At 41.4% G+C, this 17,500-nt stretch overlaps 1 protein-coding gene across 1 annotated transcript; it reads left to right on the top strand.

Annotated features, from left to right (window-relative positions):
• Positions 1-12,690: 12,690 nt before the first annotated feature.
• tlx1 (T cell leukemia homeobox 1) lies at positions 12,691-16,645 on the top strand (the record flags this gene model as incomplete). The annotated part of the gene is made up of 3 exons (XM_080781328.1): positions 12,691-13,144; positions 14,237-14,474; positions 16,435-16,645. 3 exons carry the CDS (start codon positions 12,691-12,693, stop codon positions 16,643-16,645), a joined length of 903 nt encoding a protein of 300 aa, XP_080637454.1.
• Between the last annotated feature and the right edge of the window lie 855 nt (positions 16,646-17,500).

Genomic DNA, 17,500 nt, shown 5'->3' with positions numbered 1-17,500 from the left:
CTGCATGGTAACGGATGGACGGACAGGCGGACACACACACAAATACAATGTATTTTAACCTCATTTCATTGCTAAGATTATGACTCCTTTCTCACCCTTTCTTTTTGTTTTCTTCTTTGCTCTGTCTGCACTTCCCACCTCCCTCTGTTTGTCTCTCTCTCTTTGTCTCTCTCTCTCTCTCTCTCTCTCTCTCTCTCTCTCTCTCTCTCTCTCTCTCCAGACTTGCTCTCTACTCCTCAGCGCTCTAATGAAAGATTATTGGCTGTCCGCTCTTGTAACTGGGAGATCATAAATATATGTATGAAACACAGCAGAGATATAATGGCTGCTAATTAAGAGAGAAGAATCAGATCCCCTCATTGCATTGTATGGCTGTTTGATTAATATCACCACAGCTATTATTGCTATCACTGTTCTCTGGTAGCACACATTTGTATAGAGACATCTTGAACAGTTAAAAATAGATTTATGAAGGTATAAAGAGCAATGGAAGTGAAAGTAAACAAGTGTGGACGTTAGACAGACAGCGGAAATATGAATGAATATTTCTGCAGTGCACTGAGGTGATCACAGAGCTGTCCTCTGGGAGCCAACATCTCCCAGCTGGCAATGCATTGTTGTGAAAGGGAAGACGGAAAAAACGGCTCCATAACGTAAAAGGGCCGGAAGCCTTCACTCGACCTGATGAGCTTTGAGACGCGGCAGGAGGAGGCACCCATGATGCACTGGGAGAGAGGACAGTGGGAGGGTTGAAGTGGAGGGGGGTGGCGAGGTGTCAGCACAGCTGACAGTGGCTACCGTTTGGCAGGACAGAATCCACCTGCCAGCCAGTCTGTGATGTGTGTGTGTGTGTGTGTGTGTGTGTGTGTGTGTGTGTGTGTGTGTGTGTGTGTGTATACACGTATACGCTCGTGCGATTTCGACTGAATACCTGGGTTCCATGACGCAATATACACAATGAACTATAAGAAATACAGAGAGGCATGTAATACAGAGATGTCATACTATCGTCTTCCAAATTAGGCGTTTCTGCCTTTGAATAACGAACGATTTGGGGTTTATAGCTGTTCTTGGGTTTGTGATGTGTCCCCGACATGGCACGATACTTGCTGAAAGCTGCAATCAGGTTCCGTGTTCCAGGATAGTGTCGTTAACTGATTGGAGACTGAAGATGACGTCAGCTTTTTTTGTTATGCTGAAGAGGTTGTCTGTCAACGCTGTAGTCCCGTAACCGCAGAGTCAAGGGGAGTGGTTACCAAGGCCACAACATTCTTTGACGTTGCTTTTTTTGATGTCCGAAAAAGTGGATTGAGCAAATCATAAAATGGACTCATTGGGAGATCTAAATGTCAGAGGTCTTTTGACTGTGAGCTTCAGTTCCTGAGGGATTCTCACGGCCAGCTACTGTACCATATTGCCGAACTTTTTGGCGGGGGTTCCGGGGGTGGGGGGGTTCCAGACCCACAGGAACGCACCCAGGGTACCGGCCCAGTACCGGCGAGCCGCCCCGCGGAACACGCCCAGGAGACCAGGCCGGTTCCGGCGCGTCGTCCCGTGTCCGAAACGGTTGAGAAATGACAGTGTTACCGTGTGGCAGTTACTGTACTGTACTGTACTGTACTGTACTGTACTGTACTGTACTGTACTGTACTGGCACACCCGAAAGCATCATATATAAAGTTAATACGTGCGTGCATGTATTTGTGTGTGTTAGGTTGCGTGAAAAACAACCATGCTGTTTTCGTGCTCATACCCAGCCAGCCAGGCACCCAGCTACACACACATTTCTCCGTAAGGGAATGGTTGCACCACTCAAAAATGGCAGAATCCGTACAGAAACAATAAGGGGTCTTTTACACCCTTCGGGCTTGAGCCCTAATTACTGCAAACCACTCAGGAGCCAGTGCGTTGCGATGTTAGACGCTTGTACTGTAGCTCGCTGATAGATTACATTTGGTCTGAAAAGCGATTTCACACGCTACTAGTGAAGTGACGGATCACAGCCCTGTTGTTGTGTCTAGAGACTCAGCACCCAGGTGACACATGTTGCCCTCATTTGTAACCGACGTGACAGTTGTGGCATCATCAGTGCCTGTTGTAGTGTCAGAGTGCTGTCAGGGAAACAGGATCCAGGGAAGCAGAGAAACTATTTTGTCACTTTGCCCAGTTTGAATAGATGTAGTGTTTGATTGAAAACAACTGATCAGAGAAGTAAGGGGCTACTATAAGAAAATATCACACTATAAATAATATTTTGGAGCGTGCAGCCGCTCCTATGCACAGCTTTGTGTGTCTGTCTGTCTGTCTGTCTGTCTGTCTGTCTGTCTGTCTGTCTGTCTGTCTGTCTGTCTGTCTTTTTTTCTTTTTTATGATCAGCACTTTATTTGGAACAACAACAACAACAGAATACGTATGCATGGACATTATGTATGAGCACAAAAACATAATATAAAACAAGGATAGACAAGATAAAAACATAAATAAAATGTTTTAATTAGTTTACACGACCAAACACGCAGCATCATCAACCGTATCATATGTATACTAGTCTAAGACAGTAAACAATCAAAAGGGCATTGCCTGACCATGGATCACATCAAGGGCCTGCAACATGACTGAGGAACACGTTCCACCTCGAATTATATTCATTGTCTGTCTGTCTTTTTAAACTATACAATTTAACCTTGTATACATGGTATACATGGTATATTAGTAGTATAGCCTACTTTTAGGTTTAATGGAGATACTTCACACTCATAGTTCTCAGTTGATATATATACTTTTAAATGTTATCTCTTACAGAGTATGTATCACATACTTAAAATTGTAATTTAAATTCACAGGTGTCACAGTCACAGACTTTTGTCATTTATTGTACAGTCTAGGTCTTGTATTTCTATGTTTTGTTCCCTGGTCTAGTTTTCATGGTTCTATGTTTGTTTGCTCCAGCTGTGTCTCATTTTGTAATCAACCCTCATGTGTATATCAGTCTTGTTCCCCAGTCAGTGTTTGTTGAGGCATTGTATCCTGTCACCTGTTTCAGTCTGTTTTAAGTTATTTCATGTTCACCTGCCTTCTGAATTAAAACACCATTTCATGGTTTCCAACACTACATGCCTGGCTGTCCTGCGTTTGGGTCCTTACCTCACCTACATGTGACAACAGGAGGACTGAATGTAGGTTTATCATTTTTTATTTATTTCACCATGACAATCTGTGGGATTATCCTGTCAAACCATTTGTCCCACAACAGCCATATCAATAAATGCTAAATGATGCATCCTATATATCCAACTCCAAATAAAATCTCAAAAGCATCCAAAATGCGATAATCCTTTTACACTGATTATCAATAACATTCCTCACCTGTGTGGCCCAAACAACACAGTAACCGCACTGAAATATTGATGCATAGGGTCTCCATAGACACACCATGAGATATCCCATAATGTATAGTCAAGTAAATATTGGCCCTAGCTTAAAGAAGCAGCAAACCTCAGCAAAACATCAAGTGCCCGTGTCACTAGGGACAGAACATTGGCTTGAAAAATCACAGGTTCTTCAACTTTTCCAGGCTAGGACCTTTTTCTGTGATGGTGTTGTCCATAAGACCCCAGTCTCTGCACCATCATGTAGGCCTACTGCTGGTTTATAATTTAATCCATACCCAAATTGTGCAATCTCAGCGTTACCACTATTTGTCTCAATGAAAACATTACCTCAATAATGTATACTTTCTCCTTTTAGAAAAGAACAGCCATGTGAACAGGCACAGCTTAATCTCTAAAAGACAGAATTTAAGGACAGCAGCCCCAATTAGAGACCATACAGTGAACACTGTCCACATTCATTTTCAGTGTTCAATCAGTTTGATTGATTGCTGGCAGAATGGATATCCCCTCATGGAAATTCACACAGAAATGCAACGCTGGTGTCCGTGATCTCAACGCAAAAGTTCACAACAAGAATAGGCTTCATCATTGGTGTCCAATAGGTTCCGGAATCCGGTGCCAGGACGAAGCATTCCTGATTTTCTCCCCCATCTTTAGCTTCTGGTCTTGTTCTACTCCCATAAACTGTACCCATCAATTCCCTTTGGGAGGTCAACCACTATGAACCTGAGTGACAGGAGCCCCATATATGGGAAAAGACAAGGGCTCTGTGTGTCTATTGAGGCCTATAGTTTCACTGCATGAGTAGTACTGCTACTGTACTGGGCTATGCTGTACAGAATTTACTAGCTAAACTGCCTTCCCAGTTGATCCCATTGACTTCCACATGTATGAATGTGTTAACTTATTACTGTACTGAATGGACTGCACTAAACCAATGCAAGCACTACTAGTCAAACTTTAGTTCGAACCTGTCCATTGTTGTTGTCAACTATATGTGCTCTCTCTCTCTCTCTGTCTGTCTGTCTGTCTGTCTGTCTGTCTGTCTGTCTGTCTGTCTGTCTGTCTGTCTCTCTCTCTCTCTCTCTCTCTCTCTCTCTCTCTCTCTCTCTCTGACTGGTTTCCATCAATCACTTGAAAATGGGATTTTCTGGAAGTCCTTGGCGTTCAGATGATAAGTGCACTGATAGGGAGTTGTCAATCACACGCCAGGAAGGAAAGCAGCAGCCCACATTTTCAGCACAGCCCGGAAAATGTGAACGTATCAAATACGTTATGGCACATAATGTAAACCTATAACATTAGGTGGATGGCTTGCAGAAAGTAAGAGTGAAGAAATCTAATCTAATAAAAGTTTCCCCCAAGGTAATTATTCGAGATTTTGAGAGAGAGAGAGAGAGAGTGTGTGTGTGTGTGTGTGTGTGTGTGTTGACAGACAACATGAGGTCATTCTGTCTGTCATCAGGTTGTCATGGTTACACCTATGGCCTGGACTTTATAATGAGCAGCATAATTACCTCGAAACCATGAAACAAACACAAAACATTGGACATAGATTTTCTTTTCTTAGATGTTTAAATCTTCGGGGGGGGGGGGGGGGGTTATATATATGTGTAGTGCAGAAGATATTATTTTGGGTGCATGTGTGCGTGCGTGTGTGTGCGTGCGTGCGTGCGATCAGAATCAATGTCATCATGAAACTTTTGAATGTTTAGGCCCAACATTTAAAAATCCATTCATCATGCAAATGCGTAGTATTGCAAGATCATTATATATGAGAATAATGCATAGAACTATATCTGATGCATTTTCCACAATCACATTTATGCCCCCGTGCTGGCCACAACATAAAACAGCCATGGCATGGTCCACTCTGATTTACTGCAGATGTACATATTAATTTATCTTCATATTATGTATAGGCTAATTTAGTCCTGCTATCTTTGGCTTCTTTTATATGTGGTTCTACCATCTATGATTTTGGAGTGCACTCTCTCCCTACACAGTGAAATCCTAAGACTGAGAGAGAGTAAACGTCACCAATGTCCATTTGTACACTCAGTTACAATTGCATACTGTATATTAACAATCAGTGCACTGGTTGGGGTTACTCTGCCTGAGGTTTGACTTTCAGCTGCACTTTTTCAGAGGTTGGATGTTTTTCGGATACCAGTAGGTCTGGAACACATGATTCTCAACCTGTGGGCCGGGTACCATTGGTGGGCCGTGATGGTATTGCAATTGGGTCCACAAAGAATTATTGGTAAAACAGTGAAGATCTTTATGATAATATGCTGTAACACTAATCTATCAAAAAGGTAATATGTGAAAAATGGCATGGTATTTATTTTCACGTTGAAAATTGTCACACCATCACTAATGTTACCCGATTCCATAAAAGAAAATCAAAATATATTAAAGTAAAATAAATGAATAAATAAGCAATACATGGAAAATTGAGGTAGGCTACTCTTCTTTAACATTTCAACATGAATATATATATATATATATATATATATATATATATATATATATATATATATATCCTGGGGGGGACCCTATACAAATGTGTGAAGGCACAGTCTAATTAATTAGTTAATGGTCAGCTGACAATTATGTATGGAAAGTATGGAAAGAAAATACTCTCTATCACTAACATTGAAAATCCTCCAAAGACCTGCCTGTATTGTAGACAAAAACAGGGATGGGGGCAGGGAAACAAAGCTATACCTTCTATGATGTCAGTGTGAGCATCCTGAAGGTACCCAAGGAGGACCCCCACCTCAGACATCAGCAACATTTAATTGTGAAAATCACATAATTTCAATTGTTCAGGTGAAATTCACCCAATGTTAGCATTACTTGGACATTTTGGTTTTCATTGTGATACTGATAAATTGGAGTAGTGTATTAGTTCCATTGAGCCAAGCTGGAACACAATCGATTGATTGATTGATTGATTGATTGATCATTACCACACGGCAGCTGGAGACAGTGTTATGGGTGGCCCCGCTTTTGGTCCATGTTGGGTGGGCCCACTGGGCCGTGAATGCTTTTGAGGTTTTCAAGTGGGCCCTGATCCAGAACCACAGGTCTAGAACGCAACATTAACCCTGATGTCCATATAAATTCTTCAAAACTTTGTGTAAAGATTATAGATCCACAAGCTCATAACGCAATGCAATGTTATGCGTTGTGAGCAAATAATTACAGTTTTGAAACTTTTCTTTTCAGTTGTATGACTCGAAATAAATTCCTCATTGGGACATCGTACATCATATTCAGCGGTAACGTGTTGATTTTGAATGTTTGATTCTGATTAATCTTAATCCTTCAAACTAAAGAAAACCTTGTCCAAGTAGCACTTTAGCACAGTCTAATCTCAATGTTGATTTAATTCAGAAGAGAACCTTGTTTCCAGTACACTGTTCAGAGTTAAATTAACACTTTTCTGTAAGGCGTCCTCTCCCAGACATGGTCTTGGAGAGGGGACTTGCAGCCTAAAAGGAATTGTGTCAGTGGCGTAGAAAAATACTTTCCTTTCCCATGTAGGAGCCATAGCAAACTACTGATATGAGTGATCTCACACTGATTTCTAACTTGGTATACCATTTTGTTGAAGGTTGCTATTACATACAGTATGTCTATATACTAACTTATCCGCCTCTTATATTACAGATTAGACCTGATTGAGAAGTGTTACTCTGAATATTTCTATCATTTGTGTTTTGTCTATATAGTCATGTGATTATCCATAGTGAAATGCTGAGTGTTCATTTATCTCAGAGAACACTCAGGTTACAGTGTGATAATGTGGGCAGACTGCCGGTATGTTGGAAACAATGTCTCCTACATTCCAGGTGGGATTCCAGAGAATTTCCGGTTAATAATTTCTTTAGAATTGGTTGGAGTAAATGCGTTTCAGCATATAGCTGTTTATATCTATTTGAACTTGACTCAATAAAAAGCAAACTGTGTGGCTTGTTGCAACAACGTCTAGTTAGCAAAAGTAACGATAATCATTGATTTATTGATAGATTTTTTGCTTTGTTGTACGATGTGCAAAAATAGGGGATCTACAAGCTCACAGGGCTCTCTTGTGCCAGAGGACTGCCGGTGATGTGATTTGTGATGGACCTACATCCTACAGTGCAGTACCCATTGCCAGTGCCGTGATCATTTCACTGCTTGTACGTGTATGATTGAGTGACAAAAACCCTCTTGAATCTGGAATCCTTTAGCCAGCATCCTCCTCTCCTTATAAAAGCAACACTCTCCCTGAGTACTTTAGGATCACAATCATTTCATTTATGGGTTGTGTAGATGTGTATGGGTTGTAGTTATGAATGATGTATTTTGTTCAAGGCTGCAATCTCGTTGGTTTATGCTATGTGCACATTATGTAGATATATTCCTTGCTCTCCCTAGTTGTCCCATCTTTCTTTTCTTTTCTTCTTTCTGAAAACAACAAAAAAATATGGCCCACTTCTTTACACCTGTGTGAACCTCAGCAAAAGTGGCGTTATTAAGGGCTTGTGTGTTATATGTGCCTCAACTGGGTGGGTGGGTCTGGGCCAAAACGTCCAGAGCCACATTTTTGTCCCATGCAGTGCAGCCCTGATGCTGCAGCCCATCTAATGAAGCATTCTTATGTTCTAAGTCACGTCATTTGTCTGCATTTTTTCCTGTACCAGTCCACTGACACTGTTGTGGAAGTAGACTCAGTTGTTTTCTTTCCGTGGGATCGCCTGACTGCTGAATTACCACAGGAAAGCGACTTGTACAAACCCCAGGAGTTTCTATCCCAGCTCTTTGGGGCATTAGAATGTGTTGGAGACTAAATGTTTAGTCTTTGCTGCTTCCCATTACTCACTAATGTGACACCAAACCTGGTTGCTCTGCGGCAGTGTGAAGCAAAACTATTCTCTATTTCTAGTGTGTGTGTGTGTGTGTGTGTGTGTGTGTGTGTGTGTGTGTGTGTGTGTGTGTGTGTGTGTGTGTGTGTGTGTGTGTGTGTGTGTGTCTGCTATGTGCTCTCCCAACATGACTGTGAGATGGTTGTACGTGATTGCACATGCATGCATTATGCACATGCATACGGAGTGTAGTAGGCTTATACGGTATTATGCAAGTGTGTGTTTGTGTGTTCTGTTAAATGTGTTTGTGTTTATTTGTGGATGGACGTTGTGCTGCAGTATGTTTTTGTGCATGTGCACGTGATTAATGACTGTATGCATGCAGCATGTGTAATATATGTATCTAATCTATGTAGGTCTATGTGTGCAAGTCTGTGATGACACGTTAATATGGGACATGTTCTTTATCTGTCGGTATGCATGTGTGTGTGTGTGTGTGTGTGTGTGTGTGTGTGTGTGTGTGTGTGTGTGTGTGTGTGAGAGAGAGTGATAAAGGAAGTAGAGGTGTTGGGGGGGTGATGTCTGTACCCACATAGGATCTCCCCATGGTGGCTGTCATTTCCCCATGTTACTAAACAAACAGGATGATCGGTAGCTTATCTCACTGTCTCAGTACCTCCACTGTTATTTCGGAACTGCAGGGCACTGGCCACTGGGATCCTCTCTTCTAACTCTATTCTATACGTGTGCGTGCGTGACCACGTGTGCACACGCTTCTGGCAGACAATATATAAATGCCAACGTATTTTGTATATTTTTTGTATGTCTTTTCCAACACACCTGCATTTAACCATAAATCACTGCACTTATAGGCAGGCATATTGCAACAAAAAGAATAATCTTACAGTTACATCAGTGTTCTTACATTTTCTACTTTAATTTGAACACTTTGCATCTTTTATTTATTTATTGATTGTGGAGGAAGATGCAGCATCTTAATTAGCATCTTAAATGCTATATGTCACAATCTCTCCATTCATTTCACTCTTCCAACATGGCAGCACGACCCTGTGCACACACACACACACACACACACACACACACACACACGCACACGCACACGCACAGCACTTTGATTTTGAATTTATTGAGACATACAGTAAAAATAAATGAAGCAAGCTAAGCTCCTCCCCATTATATGACAGCTGTCTTCCTCTCTGTTTCCATAGTTAAAATGTAGCCTTTATGGGAATACATTTGCCATGCAGCTATATACCACATTTTAAATTATGTATGCATGGAGTCATAATGTTGAAGATGGTCCATGTGGTATAATATTACAGTGACCTTACAGTTCCACCCAACTCCATGGTTCCACCAGGCCAATTGGTGGCAGTGTTTTGTCAAAGTTGAAGCACAAGAGAAACCTGTTGTCATTGGCTTATAGAACAGAACAACGTGTCATCTCTGCCTTCACAGGCCATGAGTCAGTCAAGTTCGGCTGCAGGGCAGACATCAGTTTGAACGGTTGTATAGCCTATTCAACATGTCACATGTTTAATCTCTCTCCTATGAAAATGGATCCGCAAATTCGCGGTGATACGATTGATTTGTGTCCATTACCTCCAGGTTTGGCTGACAGCGCAGGACTGGAAGAGACCCCAGAGATGAATCCTGTTCTGTAATTCCACTTTCCACAGATGGGGTCAACCTCAACCTTATATGAAAGGGAAAGCATATTTCACTGGTTGGCTAGGTTGGCTTTGTGAGGAAATGCACTTTGAGAGATAAAGCTATTGTTTTTCTGTTCTTTAACATTTGGACAGTCGAGTTGCACATGGCAACAAAGCAATTAAACAATCTGAGGGAACGGGCGTGTTTTGTGTTGTTGAGAGGACGAGCTGATGGAATGGCGCCAGAGTAGTCGGGCCCGGGGTCAAAAGTCAAGGACTGCAGGTAGTCCCCAACCTTGAAGCTGATAAAGAAAAACAATAGGACCTCCCGCTTTTAGAGAATACACAGCAGATCTGAAAGCATGAATGCATGGAGAGGAAACACCTAAACTAGACTCTTGCGGAGTATTTTGACGCTCTTAAACATGCAGGCTATGTGTATCCTAAACATTAAACAATAGTTCACACTCTCATCAATTTATTACAGCAGGCATCGCGACTGGAACGACGGACTGTTAAAGCTATGGTGCTGAAAGGGGTGAGAAATCGATAAGTGTCTCCATCTAAAGTGAAGAGATAGCTAACTTTTGCCAAGAAGCCCCACAAGGACACCCGAGCCGCTGAAAGCGGTCGCTCGATAATTGAGTTTGAAAATATCTCACACATTATGAAGCTTCTAATAACAGAAGAGTGAGAAGACTCTGTTTATCCTTTAAAAACTCTTATTCATACCGCTCACATGTGCGCACGCACGCACACAATCACAACTTGTATAGGCTATTTTCACTTTTCAGTATGTTATTGTTATATATGATAGTTATTATGAATGAATACTTTACGCCATGGTTAATGGTTTTAGCTGCAACTTTCTTAAACACATCTGAACTGAAGTTTATTTTTGACATCAAAGCTCGGACTGCACTGCATTAGTAGACTATCGCATTTCATCTCAATAATTTACTTGCTTTTTAAAAGTCCCTAATGCTCATTATAAGGTCCAAATTTAAACGTGCACCTCAGACGTGTGCGGGGATAGGCTACCCGGCCGTTTACATTAAAGTTTTATATCGGTCAATTGGCCAATGAGAACTGGTAAACCCATATCAAATATTAATACGTTAATGCCCCCGCGTTAAGTAATTAAGTCCCAGTAGCTTTTAGGCGGAAAGAAAATCAATGGCCCAGATGGTTTAAAATGTCATTTAATTGTTTTGGAGTTTAGGCTATGATTGGTCTCTCAGAGTGGTCGCTAATATACAGCAACTATAAAGAACGGTGATATATAAAGTTAATAAGATGCAACATGGCGCATATTTATGATATATAAGTAAAATCAATTTGTACAACGAATATGAAACGAGTTTCACAGCCTTGCTGTTGTCGCCCTCGATCATTTCCCGGAACCATTATTAATAATTTGTAATGAAAACGATGTCGAATAATTATTTAGGTTTTGCTTCATTTGTGTTATTCACATTTTGGTGTCTCTAATTTCCTCAGTTTTAAATCGCATGCATCAAGTCAGCCTATAGCCTAAATAACCTTTTCTGAATAATAAAATGAATGTCGCCACGCAATAAATAATGTCCCTGCATGCATATAGCTCTATAAAATAGCTACGATTAGATTACGCTGCATATGGGCAACTACGGAATTCATTTATAAGTGTGTGTGTGTGTGTGTGTGTGTGTGTGTGTGTGTGTGTGTGTGTGTGTGTGTGTGTGTGTGCGTGCGAGCGAGATTATATATATATATAGCGAAAGAATGAAGATGCCGCGATCAAATTAGAAATAAATGGGTATGGGCCTGTATAGCCTAGGCCTATAGGCTACTGTGTGCGCATCAGCGCATGTGTGATATACTCACCTGTGTGTTGACTGTTTGTAGGCCTATACTGTTTAAAACAGAATCACACCTGTGCGAAGTGAGAGGAATTGTCATCGTACAAATGTACGTAATATTTGGCCTTTCATTGTCAATGGCAAATATTGAGACGTGTGCGGGGACAAAAGCTGAGGGGTATAGGGCTATAGCGCCTCAAAAATGGAAAATAGAAAGAAAGAAACGTGTTAAATCTGTGAGTTGATGTTTCTGAGGCCTGTGGAATTCTTATTGATTTCCCTGCACATGTGAATCAGATTTTATGAAGTGAGCATACTACGGTCGGAGCAGTGTATTCATAGAGCGTATTTAACCAATTGGGTCTCTTATCGAGGCCTAAATTGGGTCTTAATCTCGAGCTGTCTATTTGGCTTTTGATTGATGTGCTCGTGCAAGCAGCCGGCTGGCTGGCTGGCTGTCCAAAAAGGAGGAGAAAACAGACTGCATGTGTTTAGTTAAGCCTCGCTCTCGAACCACTCTCCCTGCATGCGCGCACATACACGCACGTACACGGTCTCTCCCTCTCCCTCTCTCTCTCTCTCTCTCTCTCTCTCTCTCTCTCTCTCTCTCTCTCTCTCTCTCACACACACACACACACACACACACACACACACACACACACACACACACACACACACACACACACACACACACTACTTATTAGATAATGACCTGAGCGCGGCGCAGCAGCAGAAGAGGAAAGCAGCACGTTCTTTTTTTTTTTAAAGCTTGGAGAGTTTTACTTGGGACAGGGCGCGCGGACGGCGGGCGCGGCGGAGCAGAAAGCACCGTGCCTGTGCCGCGGACCGGCGGTGTGTTGCTGCCTGTGTTCCTCGCGGGGGGCTCTCGCTCGCTGAGGAAGAGGAGGAGGAGGAGGAGGCCATCACCATGGATCACATCATCGGGCACCACGCAGCAGAGCCCATCAGCTTCGGGATCGACCAGATCCTCAACAGCGTGGAGCAGAGCTGCTGCATGCTGGGAGCAGTGGGCGCCAGGATGCACGAGCCGCCGGACTACGGCCACCACGGACACGGACACGGAGGGGGAGGCTGCGTGGTCAGCGCGGCCGGCTACGGCGGCATGCACGGCGGCGGTGGCGGCTTCACGTGCGGCGGCAACGGCGGATATAACGGCAACGTGAACATGAACATGGGGATGATGAACGGGAACGGTGGTAACGCGAACGCCACCGCTGCCGGGGTCATCCGCGTGCCGGCGCACCGGCCGCTGGGCGGCGGGCACCCGTCCGTAGCGAACTGCGGGGCGGTCAACACCCTGAATGGGTTCACGTTCCCCTGGATGGAGAGTAACAGGAGATACACCAAAGACCGCTTCACAGGTAGGCAGCCGGGCCGAAATATCCGTCTGACCAAAAAAATACATTACATTTGTGTTCAGTTATCATGTAAAAAAATTTTTAGCTCACTAGGCTAAATAATCCACTTGCGTATAATGTGTAAGAAATGTCTTTATCTCATTATAAAACAACGGGTAAATCACGAGACAATCTCTGAAAATCTCACAAAATTATATCTATGAAGGTATATCGAAAATTCAAAAGGTAAGCAATGCTAATTAATTAATAAGTTATTATTATAATTAATCACCTTAAATAGCATGAGAATGTATTTGATTGTATATGTATTTTGAACACAAAATGGCTTACATTATTCCATTTGGATTTAGCTATATTGTGTTTTGAGAAAGTAAGACCATTTTCGAACAATATTTTAAATCCTGGCGTGCATTGAGCATTTATCTGCACGTTTCAACTCTGCATGATTTCTCTCTGCATGCTGGCTTCACTTCTGTGCTGGATTTATGGAAAAAACAACCCTTCATTATTTATACCACCTTTGCTCTAAAAACATAAAGGCTTCGTTCAATCGCTTATTTATACGCAATAATGCTTGACATTTCATAAAAGTAAAACCAGACTCCTGTCTGTTTTCATGTTGTTTATTATTGGGATTATTGTGTATTATTGCTAACGTCTGCACGTTGCTGGCAATAATATGCTTCCTCTCGCTGTCTTTTCTGTTGTTTTCTGTTGTAGGCCGCATTATCCGCATATACTGTAATAGCTTGTTTTGCTGCTCAGTAAACCCCAGCTAGTAGACCTACTGTGAAATTGGTGAATTTTACAGGTCTATTTTTACAATGGGATTTTCTAGGACAAATATACTACTACAATTTAAATACTTTGTCTTGTTTGTCTGTTTGCTGACTTTGTGCCGCTTGCTTTCGCCCCTGCCTTTCCTTGCCACTCCAACTCCTTTCCATCCATCCATCCATCCATCCATCCATCCATCCATCCATCCATCCATCCATCCATCCATCCATCCATCCATCCATCCATCCATCCATCCATCCATCCATCCATCCATCCATCCATCCATCCATCCATCCGTCCATCCGTCCGTCCGTCCAGTGGCTCTCTCACCCCTCACTGTAACACGCCGTGTAGGTCATCCGTACCAGAACCGGACACCGCCGAAAAAGAAGAAGCCTCGCACGTCGTTCACGCGCCTCCAGATCTGTGAGCTGGAGAAGCGCTTCCACCGGCAGAAGTACCTGGCGTCCGCGGAGCGCGCGGCTCTCGCCAAGGCCCTCAAGATGACTGACGCTCAAGTCAAAACATGGTTCCAGAACAGACGCACCAAATGGAGGTGAGATACGTTAATTCTCCATGCATGCCCTGTCGTGTAGGCATATTGGTGGTCATGACTCGTGGAAGTATAGCCTGGAGTTAATAGTGTTGCTTCTTTACAGAATTAACTATGTTTTGTTTTTAGATTTTTGTTTTTTTTACCTAAGTTGGGCTGTTATGGCCTATGGGGGGGTATGACGATTAAGTGTTTCAAAAAAAGAGTCCAATGGGGTATGGAACATTTCAAGAAAAAAATGTCTTATAAATTAGCCTAGACCTGTTTCCAGAGAAACGTTTTGATTTTATCTATTTGTTTCATTTTTCACAACATTTCATAACATCCATATAACATTCTTGTTCATTTCTAGTAGAGTATGGCCTAGATCACACTTTTGGGATTAATTAATGCAGAACATCCAACCAGTTTAAGTCATTAAATAGACATATATACATATAAGGCAAAATGGCCACAGAAGAATTAAATGACATGCTAAATCCTTATAATTTTTTTATAAAAAAATGTATTGCTTAAAATGTATTGCATGCTTAAAATTATAAATTTGAACCATATTGAAGACGTGAAGGTTGTTTCTTTGTTAGACTACAGATCAGTAGACTATATATAGCATATGTTTTAATGATTAAAAATAAAGAAATACACAATATCATGCACCATGATGGTTATTATACGAATCAATAAAAAGGTCAATTGTAGCCTATACCGACTTCATATTTTGTTTAGTTGACTATTGTTTTTTTCCCCATTGAATAGGCTATAAGGCTAATACACATTTTTTCACTGATTAATCTCATTTCACTATTACATAACATTCTGACAGTTTTAAAGTTTTAGCTGAAATAGTATAGACCTATTAATCAATTAAAATAATCTATTTGATGTTATAACAAAGTTTTTTTTTTTTTTTTCATTATTATTCTAGAGATCGGTAAAAAAAGGAGGTGCATTGGGCATATAACTTCTGAATTAATTCATTCTGAAGTTTCATTCTGAATGAAAAGCCCTCATGTCGCTGAAGCCACTATCAACTTGAACTTAATCAACTAGCCTACTAGGTGTGTTAAATAGGCATATGATTATATTGTATAGTGACGTAGTCATTTTCATTTGTTAATTACATTTTGAAAATAGTCCTTGGGACTCATACATTAACCATCAGCAGCAATGTATGCTTAATGTAAAGGATAGTATTAGCCCTAACTGTGGAGAATAGGATACCATACAAGCTCGAGCTTGTATGGGACATTTGGTATATAGTATTTTTTATTGGCCTAAAATATTGTCTATATATACAGTACATTCGTGAATCCATGCTGACCGGCTGTCGGTATTGAGCAATTTATTTTATAGGGGTTTCTTGTGACGCTATAGCTACCATTAACATCCTATAGGCAAAAATGTCAAACTTTCCTTATGCTTTAAGTAGCATGTGACATATCAAATTATAGGGGGTTTTCATAATTCTGAATCCAAGCATTAGTTTTGCACAAAAACACTCCTTGGGCTAAAAACAGCCATAGCCAGATTTGCCCAAAATGTGCTGATCTCATTACATTTGTCATGACGGCTATGGCCATTTTTAGCCCAAGGAGTGTTTTTTGTGCAAAACTAATGCTTGGAATGGATTCAGAATCATGAAAACCACCTAGTTTGACATGTCACATGGTACCTAAAGCATATATGGTTTTACATTTTTTACATTTTTGCCTTATATTGGATGTTAATGCATGGTAGGGTCACAAGAAACCCCTATTAAAAAATGCTCAATATTGACAGCCGGTCAGCAAGTGGATTCATGAATGTATGTATATAGACAATATTTTAGGCCAATAAAAAAGACTATACAAATTTCCCACCCCACATGCCCGGCTGCCGGACTAGCTACAAAAGTTTGAGTCGAGCTTTCATGGCCGTCTCCTCTCTCTCCTCCGTCCCCGGGGTGTGTTTGTTTTCCACGCAGGCGGCAGACGGCGGAGGAGCGGGAGGCGGAGAGACAACAGGCCAACCGGATCCTCATGCAGCTCCAGCAGGAAGCCTTCCAGAAGACCATCAACCAGCCGGTGACACCGGATCCACTATGTCTGCACAACAGCTCCCTGTATGCCCTGCAGAATCTGCAGCCCTGGACCGAAAACACAGGCAAAATCAGCACCGTCTCGGCCTGCGAATAAGAACTTCCACACAGCATTTCACACTGCAAAAAAGAAAAGAAAAGAAAAGATCCAGAATGTTACTCTCCTTATGGTGTGAGAAATGACCTCTGACTAACAGTGGGAGTCAATTGGCATACAAGTGTAAAAAATGGACTACATTTTAATTGTCTTTTCTTCTTTTTTTTTGCTGTGTGAATTCTGAATGGACACAAACAGGAGAAAAACAGAGTGGAGGACCCACAGGCTCGATCTTGATCTTCAATAGACCTACAATGAAGATCAATACATTCAGGACGGACTGACCATTTGGAGAACTTAGGTCATGGTCGTGGGGAACAATTTCTTCAATAGAGACATTACATAATGAACATAAAAAAGAGACTCAATTCGAGGACCAGGCAGCCGGTGATATTTGACAGTTTAAAACTGTCAACATTAACATCAGTGATTGAGTGATATGCTATACCTGAGAGACCCCATAATTCTTTCATAAACAGCATATTTTCATATTTCATGTCTGACGAAGAAATTATCGTATTATCGCGATCGCAGGATAGTAGCCTATTTATCAGCAATGTTATTCTTTAAAAAATGTGAGCACTTCTTTTAGCACCTTTGTATATGCAGTAGGCCTATTATGGCCGCTTGTTAAGCAGTCTGGACATTTGGACTTTGGACATCAAAATTTAATTTTATTGTTTCATTTATTTTGGAAAATTATTTCTTTACTTTGTCCTCAATGAGAATCTGAAACTGACTAATAAAAGAAAAATAGTTGCATTTATAGTCTATAATTCGTGGCAATTGTCTAAAAGTATATTTATATGCTATTCTATATTTTTTAATGATTAGCTGCAGTTTATACATTTGTAG

This window comes from Protomyctophum bolini (assembly GCF_963924005.1).
Source record: "Protomyctophum bolini genome assembly, chromosome: 14".
In the NCBI taxonomy this organism is placed as follows: domain Eukaryota; kingdom Metazoa; phylum Chordata; class Actinopteri; order Myctophiformes; family Myctophidae; genus Protomyctophum; species Protomyctophum bolini.
Note: the sequence above shows the minus strand (reverse complement) of the source record. Positions and strands in the feature narration are given on the sequence as shown.